Genomic DNA, 17,631 nt, shown 5'->3' with positions numbered 1-17,631 from the left:
CGGAGAGAGGGAGGAGGAGATGAAGGAAGACAAAGACAGAAAGAGGTAGCGGGACGGACGGGGAAGTATAGGGTTGTTTGCAGAAGTGAACGGGAAAGAGGCAGGGACAGAAAGAGTGGGGGGAGTTGAGGGAAAGTGGGATAGGCAGAGCGAGAGAGAAAGATAGGAATGTAGTGTTAGTGATTGTAGTTGACGGCTCTGAGGGCTCTTCGCCACATGTTTTGGCTGTGCAGGGAGACTAGACGTTCCTTTCTAATGGAACCCTACAGAGCACAGGCGGAAAGCCACTCAAATCCTCTATCTAATGAAATAACATAACGTGTCTGTGTGTGTCTGAAAAAGAGGGGATGTCAAGAGAAGTTAGGAGGGATGTTACTTTTTCTCTTCTAAATTTCAACCAGATTTTTAATTGAGGACTAATTAGATTCCAGGAAACCGGCCCTCAAGATTAAAGGAGAAAGTTGAAGTTTCAGAGAGACAATAATGAGGGTATGCAGTACTTTCTCTGTGTTCTGTCTGCCCAACAGCCCAAGGCATTTCATTATCACCCTCATTCATCTAATCGTCTGATTTTCTGAACCACTTTAAATGGGGCTATGATTGTGATTGGTTTGGGGAGCACACACTGTCCTGGTTCTTCTCACTTTAGCCCAGTTTGTGCTCCACTTCTGTCTGATGCTGCAGTAAAATGGATTTATTACATTCTTTCTTTCTTTTTTTGAAACAGAGTTCCAAGTTCTAGAAAGTTTTGGGTCCCACTTCTTATCTCCTACTCTTATTATGACAGTGGTAACACAGTGCCCTCTTGTCTATTACAGTGACCACCTGTTAATGAATGTCTATCATGTCTAATTCCTGCTGACCATGATAATAAGAATAGTGTTTTTCACAAACAAGTCTAAACTTCAAAGCTCACCTCAAGTCTTGGAGGAATACAACAAGCACATACGAAATCTTTTTTAATCAAGCTTGTAACATAGTCCCACTCTCATTTAAATGTTACCTGGCCCATTTTCCCTCAGATATTTCCCTTATAAATAACAAACTCTTCTCTACCAGAAACGGTCTGCAGTAGGACCCAGGGGCCACCGAGGCGCCGACTCCATAGGGCTCACGAGCTCGTGTGTAAAGAATGTGCACAGCCAATTTGTTTCAGTGTGTGGAGAGCCTGAGTGAGGTGCGTGCATACTGGACCTATAACTTGTGAAGGTGTGCATGACTTAGACAGTTCGTTTTCAACACCAGACAACTGAACTCTCATTTTCAACAACGACGGGCATAATACCGTATACAGATCCTGTGCGTACTTTATACGACTTTGGTTGGACTGCAAGGTGTCGACAGGAGAATATACCCTTCTTTCGCACATGCACAGCGACGCATGGGTGGAATGCTTCTAACGAATAAGGACTTTTATGGAGTTTCTTTCTTTACGTCGTCTTTGGATAGCTTTGGGACAGTAGAGCGCGGTTGCAGCTCCCCTTTTCCCGCGGAACTCTACCTGGATGGAAACCATGTCACCACAGCAACAGAACGAGCTGAGCCGCAGGACGTCACTCACCGGCGAGTCCAAGACCAGCACGCAACATGAACACAAGAGGGTAAATTAACGTCATAGGCCAAATGATGTGTTTTTACGCACTCGTAGCGCACGGGCTCACACGGGGATTGCCGGTGTTATGTTCGGACTCACGGTGTTCGCAGGAGGAGGGAGTAAATCGCCGTTAAACCGACTCCTCCGGTTGTAGATACTAATCAGAATATCCATAGACAGATCCAGGAATTGGGCATATGCAACTGTTATTTGCTGAAAACAGCACAATTTGTTGCATATCCATGCGTATATGAGAATTGGTTACATTTCGAAAGCGTTTCAATGCTCTGAAACCATAGATCTTATGCAGTATATATCAAATATGACACCTTCCTTTGAAACTTTAGGCCTTTGTCATATAACCAACTGTAGGTTATTATAGGCCAATGATCAATAGTTGGAATGTATAGATTCCCCCTCCGCAGTCTTCTGAATCAGTAGTTGTGTTGTTTGTGTGTTTCTCTCTCTCAGCTATGGTGTTCTGTAGCCGGGTATTTCAGTCTCTGGCACCACTATAGTGTCTGGCTGCGTGGGGACTGGCAGCCTTTTGCAATAGGCTTTACCCACTGCTCTGCTTTGTGTGGAAATAGCAGCTATAAGTAAGCCTGCCGTTAATACCCTGACTGCTTCAGTAATGGATAGTTTTAATAACTATTTCATTTATCTGTCCAGTCACAAGACCTGCAGTGCATTCCGAAAGTATTCAGACCCCTTGACTTTTTCCACATTTTGTTACATTACAGCCTTATTCTAAAAGGTATTCAAATGTTTTTTCCCCTCATCAATCTACACACAATACCCCATAATGACAAAGCAAAAAAAGGTTTATATAAATGTTTGCAAATGTATAAAAAATATAAACCGGAGATATGACATTTACATAAGTATTCAGACCCTTGACTCAGTATTTTGTTGAAGCACCTTTGGCAGTGATTACAGCCTCAAGTCTTCTTGGGTATGACTCTGCAAGCTTGACACACCTGTATTTGGGGAGTTTCTCCCATTCGTCTCTGGAGATCCTCATAAGCTCTGTCAGGTTGGACGGGGAGCGTCGCTGCACAGATATTTTCAGGTCTCTCCAGAGATGTTAAATTGGGTTCAAGTCCGGACTCTGGCTGGGCCACTCAAGGACATTCAGAGACTTGTCCCGAAGCCACTCCTGCGTTGTCTTGGCTGTGTGCTTAGGGTCGTTGTCCTGTTGGAAGGTGAACCTTTGCCCCAGTCTGAGGTCCTGAGCGCTCTGGAGCAGGTTTTCATCAAAGATCTCTCTGTACATTGCTCTGTTCATCTTTCCCTCAGTCCTAACTAGTCTCCCAGTCCCTGCCGCTGAAAAACATCCCCACAGCATGATGCTACCACCCTCATGGTAGGGATGGTGCCAGGTTTCCTCCAGACGTGACACTTGGCATTCAGGCCAAAGAGTTCAATATTGGTTTCATCAGTCCAAAGAATCTTGTTTCTCATGGTCTGAGAGTCTTTAGGTGCCTTTTGGCAAACTCCAAGCGGGCTGTCATGTGCCTTTTACTGAGCAGTGGCATTCGTCTGGCCACTCTACCATAAAGGCCTGATTGGCGGAGTGCTGCAGAGGTAGTTGTCCTTCTGGAAGGTTCTCCCATCTTCACAGAGGAGCTCTGGAGCTCTGTCAGAGTGACCATCAAGTTTTTGGTCACCTCCCTGACCAAGGCCCTTCTCCCCCGATTGCTTAGTTTGGCCGGCGGCCAGCTCTAGGAAGAGTCTTGGTGGTTCCAAACTTCTTCCATTTAAGAATGATGGAGGCCACTGTGTTCTTGGGGACCTTCAAAGCTGCAGAAATGTTTTGGTACCCTTCCCCAGATCTGAGCCTTGACACAATCCTGTCTCGGAGCTCTACGGACAATTCCTTCAACCCCATGGCTTGGTTTTTGCTCTGACATGCACTGTCAACTGTGGGACCTTATATAGACAGGTGTGTGCCTTTGCAAGTCATGTCCAATCAATTTAATTTACCACAGTTGGGCTCTATTCAAGTTGTAGAAACATCTCAAGGATGATCAATGGAAACAGGATGTACCTGAGATTAATTTAGTCTCATAGCAAAGGGTTTGAATACTTATGTAAATAAGGTATTTCTGTTTTTGCAAACATTTCTAAAACCTGTTTTCGCTTTGTCTTTATGGGGTATTGTGTGTAGATGAGGGGAAAAAAACAATTATCAATTTTAGAACAAGGCTGTAACGTACAATAATGTGGAGAAGGTCAAGGGTTCTGAATACTTTCCGAATGCACTGTATATTACTGTGTCATAATAACTGTCATTACTGATGTAGTATAGATGTCTTTCTTATAACCAGTAGTGACAGCTGATGTCATCACAGGATAGGTCCTAACTGTTTAGGTCAGCAGATGTGGCTGCTGACCAGCAGGCTAGATAACCCTGATAGGCTTAACATAAATAATTGGTCTGTTGAGGAAACATGACTATGCCTAAAGTCATGACACAAACCATTATCTGTACCGTTCAGAATAACATGTTATTTAGCTGTTTACTTTGAGATGGAACAGGCAATGCTTTACATTGTTGCCCATGTGCCATGTATTAACTTAATAACCAACTACTCTGGTAACCAGGGTTGGGGAATAACAGATTACATGTAAGGGATTACAAAAAACGGTAACTGTAATCCGGTAACAGCTAAAATATTGTAATCAGATTACAGATACTTTAAAAAAAAACTAGATTACTTTGAGGATTACTTTTAAATTCAGAAAGGATGTTTGCAAAACAAATCTTTGACTCTTCTCTGTTTTCTCAATGGCACTCAAATCGGCATTGAAAAAAGGTGCAAATTTAAGTTTGTTCCACCTGAGCGAGTGACCACAAGTCAGAGACCACTAGGATGACACCCCACATATGTTTGAATCACGGGAAAAGAGCAGGAATAGGCTTTTGTAGGCTACAGTCCAATCTATGTCTTCCAATGTTGCGACTTCGGGTCGGCATTCAAAGATTATCCAACTTGAATAAACGCTTGGAGGTAAGGATGACGGCAGTGGTATAGTCTACGGCAATACGGATATCACTTATTATTGATATCTAAAGAGCGCATTGATGTGAATCACACTGCTGCTCTCTCATTTAGCTATCTGCGCCTTACGTGTTGTGGATGGCTGTTCACAAATCTAAATGTGTATTTGAAACCAGTAATGGCTGAATTTAAGAAGTTTAAGCTGGTTATCAATCATTGTTTTTGAAACCAGTGGGACAGCCAGTGAGAAATGTGCTCTTGCAACAGCTGCATAGTGCAGATCCAAGCCTATGGAATAAAAGTGGGGCTTTTATTGCTCAGTCTAATTTATGCTGATCATTTTTTTTTTTTGAATCCTTAGGCCTACTGGACACATGCTCAAACTTGTACACTTTTGATAGATATAAAGGGGCAATCTGTAGTTGCTACATCCATTTTTGGACTTATTTTTACATGAATATATACAATTTATATAATTTAATCGTATTTATTATTATTTTTTATATGTAGTAGAAATCAATGGGTTAGAAGAAGCCTACATAACCAACCCATAAAGTAAAGTTTAACATCATATATGGCCAGCTATGTAAACTTTAACATTGATTTATCCTGCAATAGATGTCGTTCAATTGGTAACATACATTTTGGTCTTCTTCTAATGCCTCTTAAGGGGAAAGTAATCTAAAAGTAACTGAATGTAATCAGATTGCGTTACTGAGTTTGGGTAATCCAAAAGTTAGGTTACTGATTACAATTTTGGAAAGGTAACTAGTAACTAACAGATTACATTTAGAAAGTAACCTACTCAACCCTGCTGGTAACATGTTGTAATGTAATTAATCAGCTGTACACTGGTGACCTCAGATGAGGTATGACTGACCCCACAACATCTGATTTTCCTATTTACATATTCACTATATTTTTTACCTTAAAATTAGATCCACCCTCCAATCCAATTTGGACTCCCAATTAATGAATGACATTTATTGTCCCTCAAAAGGAAAGTCTCTCCAGAGCTCCCTACAGTCTACAGTACATTACAGGAGACATCCCTCACTGAGAAAGAACCCCAGTCCTCTCCTGTCAGAGGGGACACCTCTGCCCTGTTATATAATTGAAACCTCCATTGTTAATTTCACTTCCCTCAAACCGTCTGTTTGGAGGCCATGCTAGCGGTGACTGCTGACACCAAAGTCGATGGCGAGTTATCGCATACATCTAGTGTAAACGTTATCTCTTTACCTCAGACTTGTGTAATGTTTAGGCTGCACCACAGTGCGCTTTTTAACCGTTGTTTAATCAGGATATGCTGTATGTGTCTGTCCAGCCAGCCAGCTGCTGCTGTGTACTGTAAATAAGGTAAAACCCATTAGAGAACATTAGTCAGAGTTGAAGACATATTTGGGCTGTTGGATCAGTCTCTGGTGTCTCTACAGCTCTCTCTCTCTCTGATTCCCTCCATCTCCACCCTATCATACCCCTCTCTCTCTCTCTCTCTCTGATTCCCTCCATCTCCACCCTATCATCTCGCTCGCTCGCTCGCTCGCTCCCTCCATCTCCACCCCTATCATACCCCTCTCTCTCTCTCTGATTCCCTCCATCTCCACCCTATCATCTCTCTCTCGCTCTCTCGCTCTCTCCCTCCATCTCCACCCTATCATACCCCTCTCTATCTCCTCCACAGAGGATGAAGTCTCTGAGCCATCGTCGACAGTCCGCTCCCTCTCTGGTCATCAACAAAGCCCTGACCAGATCCAGAACTTTCTCCAGGTACGTTGGGGGACCAGGGACATTTCACATAAACTAGGCGTAAAGGTCAAATCCTAGCTCAACAAAAATTACACAACTCAACTTTTCCTGCAAATCTCCCATCAATATCACACTCGGAGCTTGAGTTAAGTGGGTTTTCTAGTTCGGATTCAGCTCTCAAGGTAGAGCTCTGAGTCAACAGTTTCCATTCTATTTCTATGGTTCTCTCTTGGCTAGGGAAGTGGCCATGGGTTGTGATGTTCAGAGAGGTCAAGGGTCGCACTGGCTGAACATGAAGAGACAGTTTGTGCAAGTGTGTGTGTGTGTGTATGTACATGCGTGCCCTGGTCAAACAGAAGGAGACAGCAGTGCACTCTTAGGGGAAAAAAATTGCTTGTTAGGCTCTCCCCATAGCAGAACCATTTTTGGTTCTACCTGGAACACAAAAGGGTCCTTCAAAGGGTTCTCCTATGGGGACAGCCGAAGAACCCTTTTAGGGTTTAGATAGCAGCCTTTTTTCTAAGAGTGTGTTATCAGTCTGAGTTAGCTGTCTGAAGGGACCGACCCAAACAGGGAGACAGACCAGACATCCCCCTCCCAGCCTGGACGGGTGTCAGGGTCATTACTGCTTAGACGACCCCTGGGACTCTGAGCTGTGATCGAGAGGAGTGGAAGGAGCTGAACCAAGTTTTTAATTGAGTGAGAGTTGCGCCTACGTCTTCCAAATACTCAGAGGGGTGATCTCATAATCTGCACCGTACTACAGACGCTTAACAGGAAGGAATGGAACGACTTCATTACTAAGAGAGGAACAGAGTTTTTCCATCTGTTTGTGTGTGTGTGTTCACATGCTATATGTCCAGGCAGTTGTGAATTGAATGGTTCACATTGATCTCCAGTTGTTGTTATTCACACACACACACACACACACACACACACACACACACCAAGCTCCTAGTCCTAGAGTGGTTCTCCTCTCAGGCATCGCTAATCCTCTCAGATAGCTAATCCATCCCAATCAGGATCTGGGATCTATTAATATCCCTGGCTTTGACCCTCTGTCCAGGGCAGTGAATAACCATATTAAAGAGATATTGGAGGTGTGTTCATCCGCCCTGGTGACTACTAGCCTAACTGACCCCTTTCACAGCAGGGTCACAATCCATTTAATTCAACACTTCAATCACAACCACATACCCCATAATGTTGATTCCCTGAACTGAAGTTCCTGCATACATTTTTTACCTTTTGTTAAGATTGTTTCGGTTGTATAATTTGGTTAGGAAAGAATATACAATGCTCAAAAAAATAAAGGGAACACTTAAACAACACAATGTAACTCCAAGTCAATCACACTTCTGTGAAATCAAACTGTCCACTTAGGAAGCAACACTGATTGACAATAAATTTCACATGCTGTTGTGCAAATGGAATAGACAACAGGTGTAAATTATAGGCAATTAGCAAGACACCCCCAATAAAGGAGTGGTTCTGCAGGTGGGGACCACAGACCACTTCTCAGTTCCTATGCTTCCTGGCTGAAGTTTTGGTCACTTTTGAATGCTGGCGGTGCTTTCACTCCAGTGGTAGCATGAGACGGAGTCTACAACCCACACAAGTAGCTCAGGTAGTGCAGCTCATCCAGGATGGCACATCAATGCGAGCTGTGGCAAGAAGGTTTGCTGTGTCTGTCAGCGTAGTGTCCAGAGCATGGAGGCGCTAGCAGGAGACAGGCCAGTACATCAGGAGACGTGGAGGAGGCCGTAGGAGGGCAACAACCCAGCAGCAGGACCGCTACCTCCGCCTTTGTGCAAGGAGGAGCAGGAGAAGCACTGCCAGAGCCCTGCAAAATGACCTCCAGCAGGCCACAAATGTGCATGTGTCTGCTGAAACGGTCAGAAACAGACTCCATGAGGGTGGTATGAGGGCCCGACGTCCACAGGTGGGGGTTGTGCTTACAGCCCAACACCGTGCAGGACGTTTGGCATTTGCCAGAGAACACCAAGATTGGCAAATTTGCCACTGGTGCCTTGTGCTCTTCACAGATGAAGCAGGTTCACACTGAGCACGTGACAGACGTGACAGAGTCTGGAGACGCCGTGGAGAACGTTCTGCTGCCTGCAACATCCTCCAGCATGACCGGTTTGGCGGTGGGTCAGTCATGGTGTGGGGTGGCATTTCTTTGGGGGGCCGCACAGCCCTCCATGTGCTCGCCAGAGGTAGCCTGACTGCCATTAGGTACCGAGATGAGATCCTCAGACCCCTTGTGAGACCATATGCTGGTGCGGTTGGCCCTGGGTTCCTCCTAATGCAAGACAATGCTAGACCTCATGTGGCTGGAGTGTGTCAGCAGTTCCTGCAAGAGGAAGGCATTGATGCTATGGACTGGCCCGCCCGTTCCCCAGACCTGAATCCAATTGAGCACATCTGGGACATCATGTCTCGCTCCATCCACCAACGCCACATTGCACCACAGACTGTCCAGGAGTTGGCGGATGCTTTAGTCCAGGTCTGGGAGGAGATCCCTCAGGAGACCATCCGCCACCTCATCAGGAGCATGCCCAGGTGTTGTAGGGAGGTCATACAGGCACGTGGAGGCCACACACACACTACTGAGCCTCATTTTGACTTGTTTTAAGGACATTACATCAAAGTTGGATCAGTCTGTAGTGTGGTTTTCCGCTTTAATTTTGAGTGTGACTCCAAATCCAGACCTCCATGGGTTGATAAATTGGATTTCCATTGATTATTTTTGTGTGATTTTGTTGTCAGCACATTCAACTATTTTAAAGAAAAAAGTATTTAATAAGATTATTTCTTTCATTCAGATCTAGGATGTGTTGTTTAAGTGTTCCCTTTATTTTTTTGAGCAGTATATTTATTTATTTATTCTGGAAAACTGTGTTTAGATTGGATGTATACCTGATATTTTCTCCCCAGAGAGAGCTTCCTGGTTCCTGTGTGTCCAGAGACGTGCCCATTGGTCCAGTCGTTCCTGTGTCCTGATAGGGCGTTCCTCCTGCACGGCTACGTCACGCTGAAGACGGGGCTGCAGACGCAGGACAGAGACTTCTTCCTCTTCACCGACGTCCTCATCATCGCCAAGTCCAAGTAAGAGCGAGAGAGGGAGGAGGAAGGTGGGAGATTGTGTGTGTGTCTCTGACATCTGTTGTTTGTCATCCTCAGGTCTCCCACACACTTCAAGATGAAGGCTCAGGTGTGTGTGGGTGAGATGTGGACAGCCCAGTGCATGGAGGACGTATGTGAGGGCAGCACCAACCCAGAGAGGAGCTTCGTCATAGGCTGGCCCACCTGCAACTGTGTGGTCACCTTCAGGTACACAACAGACATTCTGGGTCTGCACTGCACTGCATATTTCTGAGCAGTGAAGCACTGCTTATATATACACAGCAGAGGAGGCTGGTGGGAGGAGCTACAGGAGGACGGGCTGATTGTGATGGCTAGAATGGAATTAATGGAACTGAGTCAAGCCTGTGGTTTCCATGTGCTTGACGTGTTTGATATCGTTCTGTTTATTCCATTCCAGCCATCACAATCAGCCCGTCCTCCTGTAGCTCCTCCGATATAGACATTATGACCTTAATAGGTTGTATTTATTTCAACCTGGTACATTTTTACAGGTGGTTCTATAAGTTGCTGTAGAAAGTGTTGAGGTTCTTATTTGACATGTTTAGGTTGCTCGTGCTGTTGTTGTTCTGACGTTTATGGTTTGTCTTTACCAGCTCTGAGGTCCAGAAGGAGAGATGGCTCTCCATGCTCAAAAGGTGAGCAACAGATAAGCCATCACGGTTTCTTCTACTGTAAACGTATGTTGATGTGTGTCCAGTATGTGTTCTCCCTGTGGGCTGAATCCTAACTTTCCTGTTTTTCCAGTCGAATAAAAGAGGAGAAGGAAAAGGATGATCCTAAAACCATTCCACTGAAGGTGTTTGGGAAAGGCATCGGGAGTTGTGCTCAGGCCGTCTGTAAGACCTTGGGTGTCAGTAACTCTGATTCAACCAATGAGGTTGTCCGACTCGCTCTTCAACAGTTTGGTGTCACGGTGTGTATAGAATCGAGCAATACTGTTTTTTTGTGTCTTGTGTTGTTATCTTGACTAATGTAGTTTTTCAAGTGTTTTTGTTTATCTTGGTTCTTAGAATATCTTTGTCTGTGTTCCATAGAGCTGTGTGAAGGACTACCAGCTGTGGGTAAGCTCCAAGAGGGACAACGCCCCTTACCCTCTCATTGGTGAGATTCTAACTAAGGTCTTGTCTATTGGTTGATTCCCTGGTGTGTTAGTTGAATTAGGTGTTGAATCATGTGTGTTAGTGCTAGCCTGGAACTAAATCTCTGATCTCTGACCTTTACGCCCTAACCCTCTCCCAGGTCATGAGTTCCCTTTCAGTATCCAGATGAGTCATATGCGGGAGCCCCTGTCCCAGCCGGGCCGCAGGGACACAGTTCCACCTCCAGACAGACAGAGGGCGATGCACCGCGACCAGGTACAGGTGGACAAACAGTGCCAGTTCATCCTAAAGACCCGATGCAGCTCCACAACAACAACGCCTGTGATTGGTGAGGACTGAGGAGGCGCTTAATGTACTAATACTAGTCTATAAAAGGTTTATTACTGGTCTGTAACTGATGGTCCACGCTTTCTCTTGTTATTTTATTGCTTCTCTTTCTCTCCTCTCTCCTCTGTGTCGCACTGCAAATGATTTGATCTCTTTGTTGTGACCACGTCCTGTCTGACCTGACATCTCTCTCCAGTAGACCCAGCTCAGAAGCCCTTCAAGCGAAGGCGTTCTCTCATCAACTGGGCTTTCTGGAAAGGCTCCAATCCTAACCTCCACAGTTCCTCTACAAACCTCTCCTCTCCTGCCCCCGGCTACCTGTTCGGCCAATCGCTGAGCACCATCTGTTGGGACAACTCCCTGCCCAAGCCCGTCATGGTGAGTGAGGCGATGATGTCGCAGTGACGTCAGAATGACATCACAGTGATTTGAGGAAGTCGTTGAAAATGTATCAATCTCATCTGCAACCTGTCTCTCTCTCGCTCTCTGTCTCTCTCTCTCTGTCTCTCTCTCTCTGTCCCTCTCTCTGTCTCTGTCTCTCTGTCTCTCTCTCTAGGACATGCTGGTGTTCCTGTACAACGAGGGTCCGTTCACGCGGGGGATATTCCGACGGTCAGCGGGGGCGAGGGCGTGTCGTGAACTCAGGGACAGACTGGACTCTGGGGCTCAGGATGTCCCGCTGACACGGGAGCACGTCTTCATCATCGCTGCTGTGTTTAAGGTGCACTCTCTAAAACATGCTCGACAACTCTGAAGTCTGTGGCGGCAGAATTACATCAATTACAGCTGTAAAGAAACATGCGGCTGTCACGTTGATGCTTTAGTGTTGAGGTTGGGCAAAAAATGCTAAAATAACCGCCTTAAATCATATAACTGATCAATGCACCATCATACCAGGTCATTTAATGCTTTAAAATGGCTGCAGAAGTGCAATTTCTTACCGATCTCTCTCTCTCTAGAGCTTCCGTCCTGTGAAATGACATCAACACATACAGGGGGAGTTACTGGCTAGCTACAGCGGCTACATTTAGCTAACAAGCTAGCTACGTCAGTCGCGGCGAGCGTGACCAGAATGACACGTCGATGAACCACCAAAGGCACACTCCATTTTCTGTTTGAAAATTGAGAAAGGGGCGGAGTTGGACCGTTTTTCGTGCCCTTGTGGTGTGTTGTCGTCAATCCAATTATCGACTCGTATCTCTATGGGTGACACATACGAGCCCGTAGCAATGCAGCACAGGCTGTGCCAAAAACAATAGCTAAATAGAGATAAGGTTGTCAAATTTAATCTGTAGCTCATAATCTGGTAATCTGGTAGGGATCCACTGAATGAGTCTGAAGACATTAACAGTTACATCTAAAAGTCTATGACAACAAATGAAGGTGTCCACCTAAAACTTCACCTCAAAATGAACTTCAATGACATTTTACTGTTGTATATTTTTTCCACTATAAATTGTGTCAGTCTAGTGACTCTGGTCTCTGTCTCGACATTCAGGACTTCCTGCGGAACATTCCGGGCAGTCTGCTGTGTTCAGACCTCTATGAACAGTGGATGGATGTGATGGAGGAAGCAGAATCGGAGGAGGAGGAACAGGCACAGGATATAACGAGGTAGACGGACACTTTCCATCCTCGCCTATGTCAGCAGTAGCCTACTCGGATAAGTGGCGGAATTGCCCAGTAACAGGCTGAGCAATGAACCAGGTGACTTAGTTATGAAAGGGAAACTCCTCTATAGGGTTTTAAGAGTGCCAGGATCCACTGCTTCTGATGGAGGTAGAGGTAGCCCTTTAAGACAGATCTAGGATCAGATTACCACGTTACTTAAATCTTAATCAAACCATCAGGCTAATGACAAACATCTGACCACGTATCAGTCATTAGGGGCAGCTTGTACCTACACAAATCAAATCAGGTTGTATCATTTGTATTTTTGTTGTATTTTAAATGTGTGTGACTGTCCTTGTCTATCAGTGTTTTATTACTAGTCATGTTTTGTGTTTTTTGTAGTCCCAGGAAGAGTAGCTGCTGCTTCTACAAAAGCTAATAGGGATACAAATAAATAAACAAACCAGGGTCTGGAGTTTTTCCTGTCAGGGAAAACTGTAAATAATAGACATTTTGATAATCAATAATAACCTTTGACCCATCAGTGACCCTCCTTCTCTGCAGGCTGATTGGTCTACTGCCCAAAGAGAACGCCCTGTTGCTACGCCATGTGGTTGCCGTGCTGCACGGTATCCAGGAAAACGCCCATGACAACCAGATGAACGCCTTCAACCTGTCTGTGTGCATTGCTCCCAGCATGCTCTGGGCTCCGGGCCCCAGCAGCCCCGAGGTGGAGGGGGAGGGCGCCAAGAAGGTGAGGGGACGACTGGAGGGGTAATGCACATAAGCACTTTCCCTTGACCCCTAACCTTTATCTAGGCTAGGCTCCACTTAAGCCTTTATCCTGTAACCTAGTGAATGGTCACTCAAACACTGGAAAACCACAGTAGAGTAACAGTTAACATGTAGCTGGGAACTTAACAATAATGAGACGGTAGCTGGAAACACAACGGGCTCGCTAGGAGATATGGAACGCGTTTCCTTCAGCCTGCAGGGTCAGCACTGTTCTCACACTCATCTTGCGATGCACACACACACACACACACACACACACACACACACACACACACACACACACACACATTCTACCCCTTCCCTCACAATGGGTGTTGTTTTTTCTCTGAAAGTGTAGCAGTTAATTCTAATTCTATGGCTAACAGATTTGTCTGACGGCTCTGCTAACATTGCAAAAATGTATTATGCAACAAAGTCTTAGGTTACAAGTAAGTTCATGTGTTCCATAGCCAGTTCAATAGCCCTTAGAAGCTTATCTCGCATGCTGAGACTGAAAATACAGACAGAGCAACTTCAATGTAACCATCAGAGCCATTTTGGTGCTGTATTTGTGTCAGTTCATCACCATATCAACAGAATGTCCAACCTACTCGGAATAGATTGTTCTTTCTCTGAGTAGGTTATCTGGTAAATTCCCATCACTCACGTCACTCCTGCGTTCCTGTTTCATACAGTTAGAAAGCTGTGAAGCCCTTTGTCCTAAGAATAGACTCACTTCTCTATCTTGGAGACTGATTTCGCAACTTCTCAGGAGAAAAACGCGATGTCTTAAACGCTAGTTATTTGTTTAACTCAAGGCCTAATAAAAAGATACATAGAGCTCAGTGTCTGTAGGAGTCCCTCCAGGTTAAGACCTGTCCCCTGTCCTGTCCCTAGGTGTGTGACCTGGTCAGGTATATGATAGAACACTGCCAGGAGGTCCTGGGAGAGGATGTCACCTCTGTGTTTGGAGGTCTACCCCGGAAACGTGCCGAATCAGGTATCTCACACACACACACACACACACACACTAACATCTCTGTTGATGCAAATATTCCCCTGCTGAAAAACACACACCATCTAATTTTCTCCTCTTTCTCTCTGTCCACCTCCATCTCTCTCATTCTCTCCACAGACGTGTCTTCCTTCCACCTGACCGACTCGTCTTATGACAGCCTGGAGAACATGCTGAATGATGACAGCAGTGAGTCTCCATGCCTCCACACCTCACGGCGACGCTGGAGAGCCAAGCCCCTGCAGGGCAGCCTGGACTCGGTCCTCACCCTGAGTGACTGCGACCTGGAGCAGCCCGACCTGGACACAGACCCCGACACCACAGACCCCCAATCTGGCAACCACCACCACCGTGATACGATCACACAACCTGGATCTGGCAACCTCCTCCAGCCCTCAACCCCAGCCCGAGGCAGGACCAGGAAACTCAGCCCAGCTGCGCCCCGCTCCTCCTGTCCCAGCCCCCCAGCTCCTCGGAGGGGGGGGAGGAGGTGCTCAGAGCCGGCCATAGGGTACTCTGTGTCCAGCTTTGTGGCGCGACTGGCAGGGAACACAGACAGGCTGGGCAGCATCGATGACCTGGCTGGAGGTGGGGAGATGTTTCACAGCTTACGGAAGGATGGACAGACACACGGACCCACACACACTGGGGAGTGGAATGGCAGTAAGGGTGTGTGTGAGGGTTCGGGGTCACAAGGTGCACAGACGCGACGCCGGGACGCGAGCAACTCCAGTCTCTCTTCGCCGCCCACCTCCCCCATCCCCACACGCTCCTCAGTGGACTCCCTGGACAGCCTCCTCTCCCACTCCAGCATCCAGTCCGCTCCATTCTGGCAACCCAGGGCGGGACCCAACGCCGCAAGATTGACTCCCTCCCCTGCCCCTCCAGTCCCTCCTGCCCCTCCTGGCCCTCCTGTCCCTCTAACCCCCATATCTTCCCCTACTTCAACCCATAGTCTACCCATCCCCACCCCGGCTCCAGGCCAGGGGCTCAGTCCCAATATCTCCCCGCCGAAGGAGATCCCTTCCTGGGGTACTCTGAAGGGCTGCAGGGGGCTCCATTCCAACACCTGGTTGAAGAGAGGCCGCAGACTGTCGCTGTCGCAGCAGGAGGATGAGGGGGGTGTGGTGAGTTTCATTACATGTGGTTGTTTATTAATGCTGTTCATTCATGGAATGTCTCTCTCTCACACAGACTCATAATTTATCTTTCTCTCTCTGTAGGTGGGTTCCACTAATAACACTCTCCCCACTAGCAAGTCATATCAGGATAAAGGAGGGCTGAAACAGTCGTCTGAGGACCCCCCCAAGTCCAGCCTGGCCAGCTGCCCCCCAAAGGCAGGAGGGTTGCAGAATCGCGGCAGGGTGACCAAGTACCGAAGATCCAGTCAAGGCTCGGTGAGCCCACCATCGCGCCAGAGGTCCCAGGAGCATTTCCACTCCTGCCGCTCTCCCTGCTACCAATCGACAGACAGACCCCTCACTGTCAAAGAACTGAGAGAGATACACAGCCGGGCCTGCGCAGCGAGCAACACAGGATATGATGTCACAAACCAGGGTAGCCGTACCCCTCCCCAACATGTGTTCTTTGGGCAGGGTGGACCCAGCTTGTCCCTAGCCAGGCAGAAGTCCCACTCCCTAGCCCCAGGCATGGAGGGTCTCTCCGGAGGCAGATGTTCCCAGCGCCGGAGCTCTGAGCCTGGGGCAGCACATCTAGGCGAAGCCCTGGTTCTGGATAAGGCCTCACACCCGGAGAGGTTTCACAGAGAGGCCAAACTGGGTCAGAGGTCAAAGTCAGTGGACGGGTCCCAAGACCTGGGGTTGAAGGTGTCCGACACGGACCGAAGCGGGGCTCCGAAGTTTTGCCTGTCTCCCTCTGCCACCAAGGCTGTGAGGGACTATTTCTCGTCTCACACGCACAGCAATCCCCATAGTGGTCAGCAGGTGGCGCTAGCCCTGATTCAGGGGCAGAGGGAGCGCCTCAGGAGGTGTAGTGATCCCATGCTGGAGCCTGACTTTGACCAACTGCTCTTTGCTGAAGAGTCCTACGTGTGAGACCATCACTGGTTGTGAACAGTCACACTAAATGCTTCTACATTCTACATACAGCTGTGAATGTACAGGTAGAGTCATTTAGGACCATAACAGAACCAAAACATAGCGCTTATGAGAATCAGATATAACAACCTTCTGCTTATTGTGGACAAACATTCCTATACTTACAATGCACTTTGCTTTTCAGAATCAATTGGTAATAAGACTCTTATATATTATTATAGATTCTACTAAAAGAGCTCACTGAAGTGAATGTATCATGTACGTATTAGGACTAGCGAGGGAAGAGTAGTTTCAGATTATGTAATGTGTCGTTTTAGATCGCAGAAGTCAACAAATGTACTTTAGGGATCATGCTATTTGGTTGGATTACATGTGAGATTATTCACAGGGACCCTTGCAGTGGACTGCCTATGATCAGTATAAGATTACTAAAACGTTTACTTCTAAACAAAAATTCCTTACTAAACCGTGTCATATTTAGACAGTGTATGTGAGGCTGTGATTTTGCATTGACAGTATTTTGTAAATAACAAAGACGATCTCGACTGCCAATGAATCAATGTTGACAATGACAAAGCAAAGTGATTTAAGCTTACAGCTGTAGAGGTTCCTCAAAAGATTTCGAAAACTCTGTATTTCAATCTGTACTGTATATGTGGCAGGATGTCTGTGTGTCTGAGAGATGTGCTCCATTCACTCTGTATCGCTGAAGCGTTACTGATTCAGCGATAGAAATGTAAAGGTCATTTCCGATTGAGCTGACATGCAGTATGCAGCGTTTACCGTGAACGCAGTCGCCACTAAAGCGGGAACGTTGCCTTTAAATTTCAATCACGCTGTAAAGCTTAACTTCCACGATGCGGATTGAATAGAGCCCTATGTTTGTATCGGTGCGTTTGTGTCTGAGAAGTATACATGAATTATATAATCTGTACGGTAAATTTACAGCATATGCAGTATGATTGTTTGCTTCTTTTCTACATTTGAAGGTATTCATTTCATAATAATTGCTGCCAATTGTGTTATGTGCATTTTCACATAGCTTTCTACACCATTAATTGTGCTTTGTTCTCTTTGTATTTGTGCCCAAAGGATGCTTTATAATGTTTAAAGTGTACACGCTGTATTGAGATTGTACAAGCTGGCAGATACCGCCGCTGCTTTATTAAACTGGCTACTAATCTCGTTTGATGTGTAATGCATAAGATAATCAGATCCTAAAATAAACCACCTTGGCTAGTAAGACTAA

At 46.3% G+C, this 17,631-nt stretch overlaps 1 protein-coding gene across 2 annotated transcripts; it reads left to right on the top strand.

The window, feature by feature from the left end:
* Positions 1-1,160: 1,160 nt before the first annotated feature.
* LOC115196300 (rho GTPase-activating protein 20) lies at positions 1,161-17,631 on the top strand. Of its 2 annotated transcripts, none has more exons than XM_029756993.1 (15): positions 1,161-1,601; positions 6,284-6,369; positions 9,289-9,459; positions 9,535-9,684; positions 10,092-10,133; positions 10,243-10,411; positions 10,533-10,599; positions 10,738-10,926; positions 11,125-11,303; positions 11,482-11,646; positions 12,424-12,539; positions 13,101-13,290; positions 14,208-14,310; positions 14,446-15,452; positions 15,549-17,631. In XM_029756993.1, exons 1-15 carry the CDS (start codon positions 1,506-1,508, stop codon positions 16,377-16,379), a joined length of 3,561 nt encoding a protein of 1,186 aa, XP_029612853.1. In that variant the 5' UTR covers positions 1,161-1,505; the 3' UTR covers positions 16,380-17,631. The 2 variants fall into 2 exon arrangements, with proteins under 2 accessions (XP_029612853.1, XP_029612852.1); XM_029756992.1 differs by having other exon boundaries at positions 11,122-11,303.

This window comes from Salmo trutta, chromosome 6, assembly GCF_901001165.1.
Source record: "Salmo trutta chromosome 6, fSalTru1.1, whole genome shotgun sequence".
NCBI lineage: Eukaryota > Metazoa > Chordata > Actinopteri > Salmoniformes > Salmonidae > Salmo > Salmo trutta.
This window is presented reverse-complemented; position numbering and strand designations above follow the sequence as displayed.

Bases quoted from the DNA above. Each gene is read 5' to 3' on its own strand.
- LOC115196300 (XM_029756992.1), top strand. From the start codon at position 1,506: ATGGAAACCATGTCACCACAGCAACAGAACGAGCTGAGCCGCAGGACG. The intron at 10,927-11,121 runs GTGAGGACTGAG...ATCTCTCTCCAG, and splicing joins AACAACAACGCCTGTGATTG to TAGACCCAGCTCAGAAGCCC. The intron at 11,304-11,481 runs GTGAGTGAGGCG...CTCTCTCTCTAG, and splicing joins CCCTGCCCAAGCCCGTCATG to GACATGCTGGTGTTCCTGTA.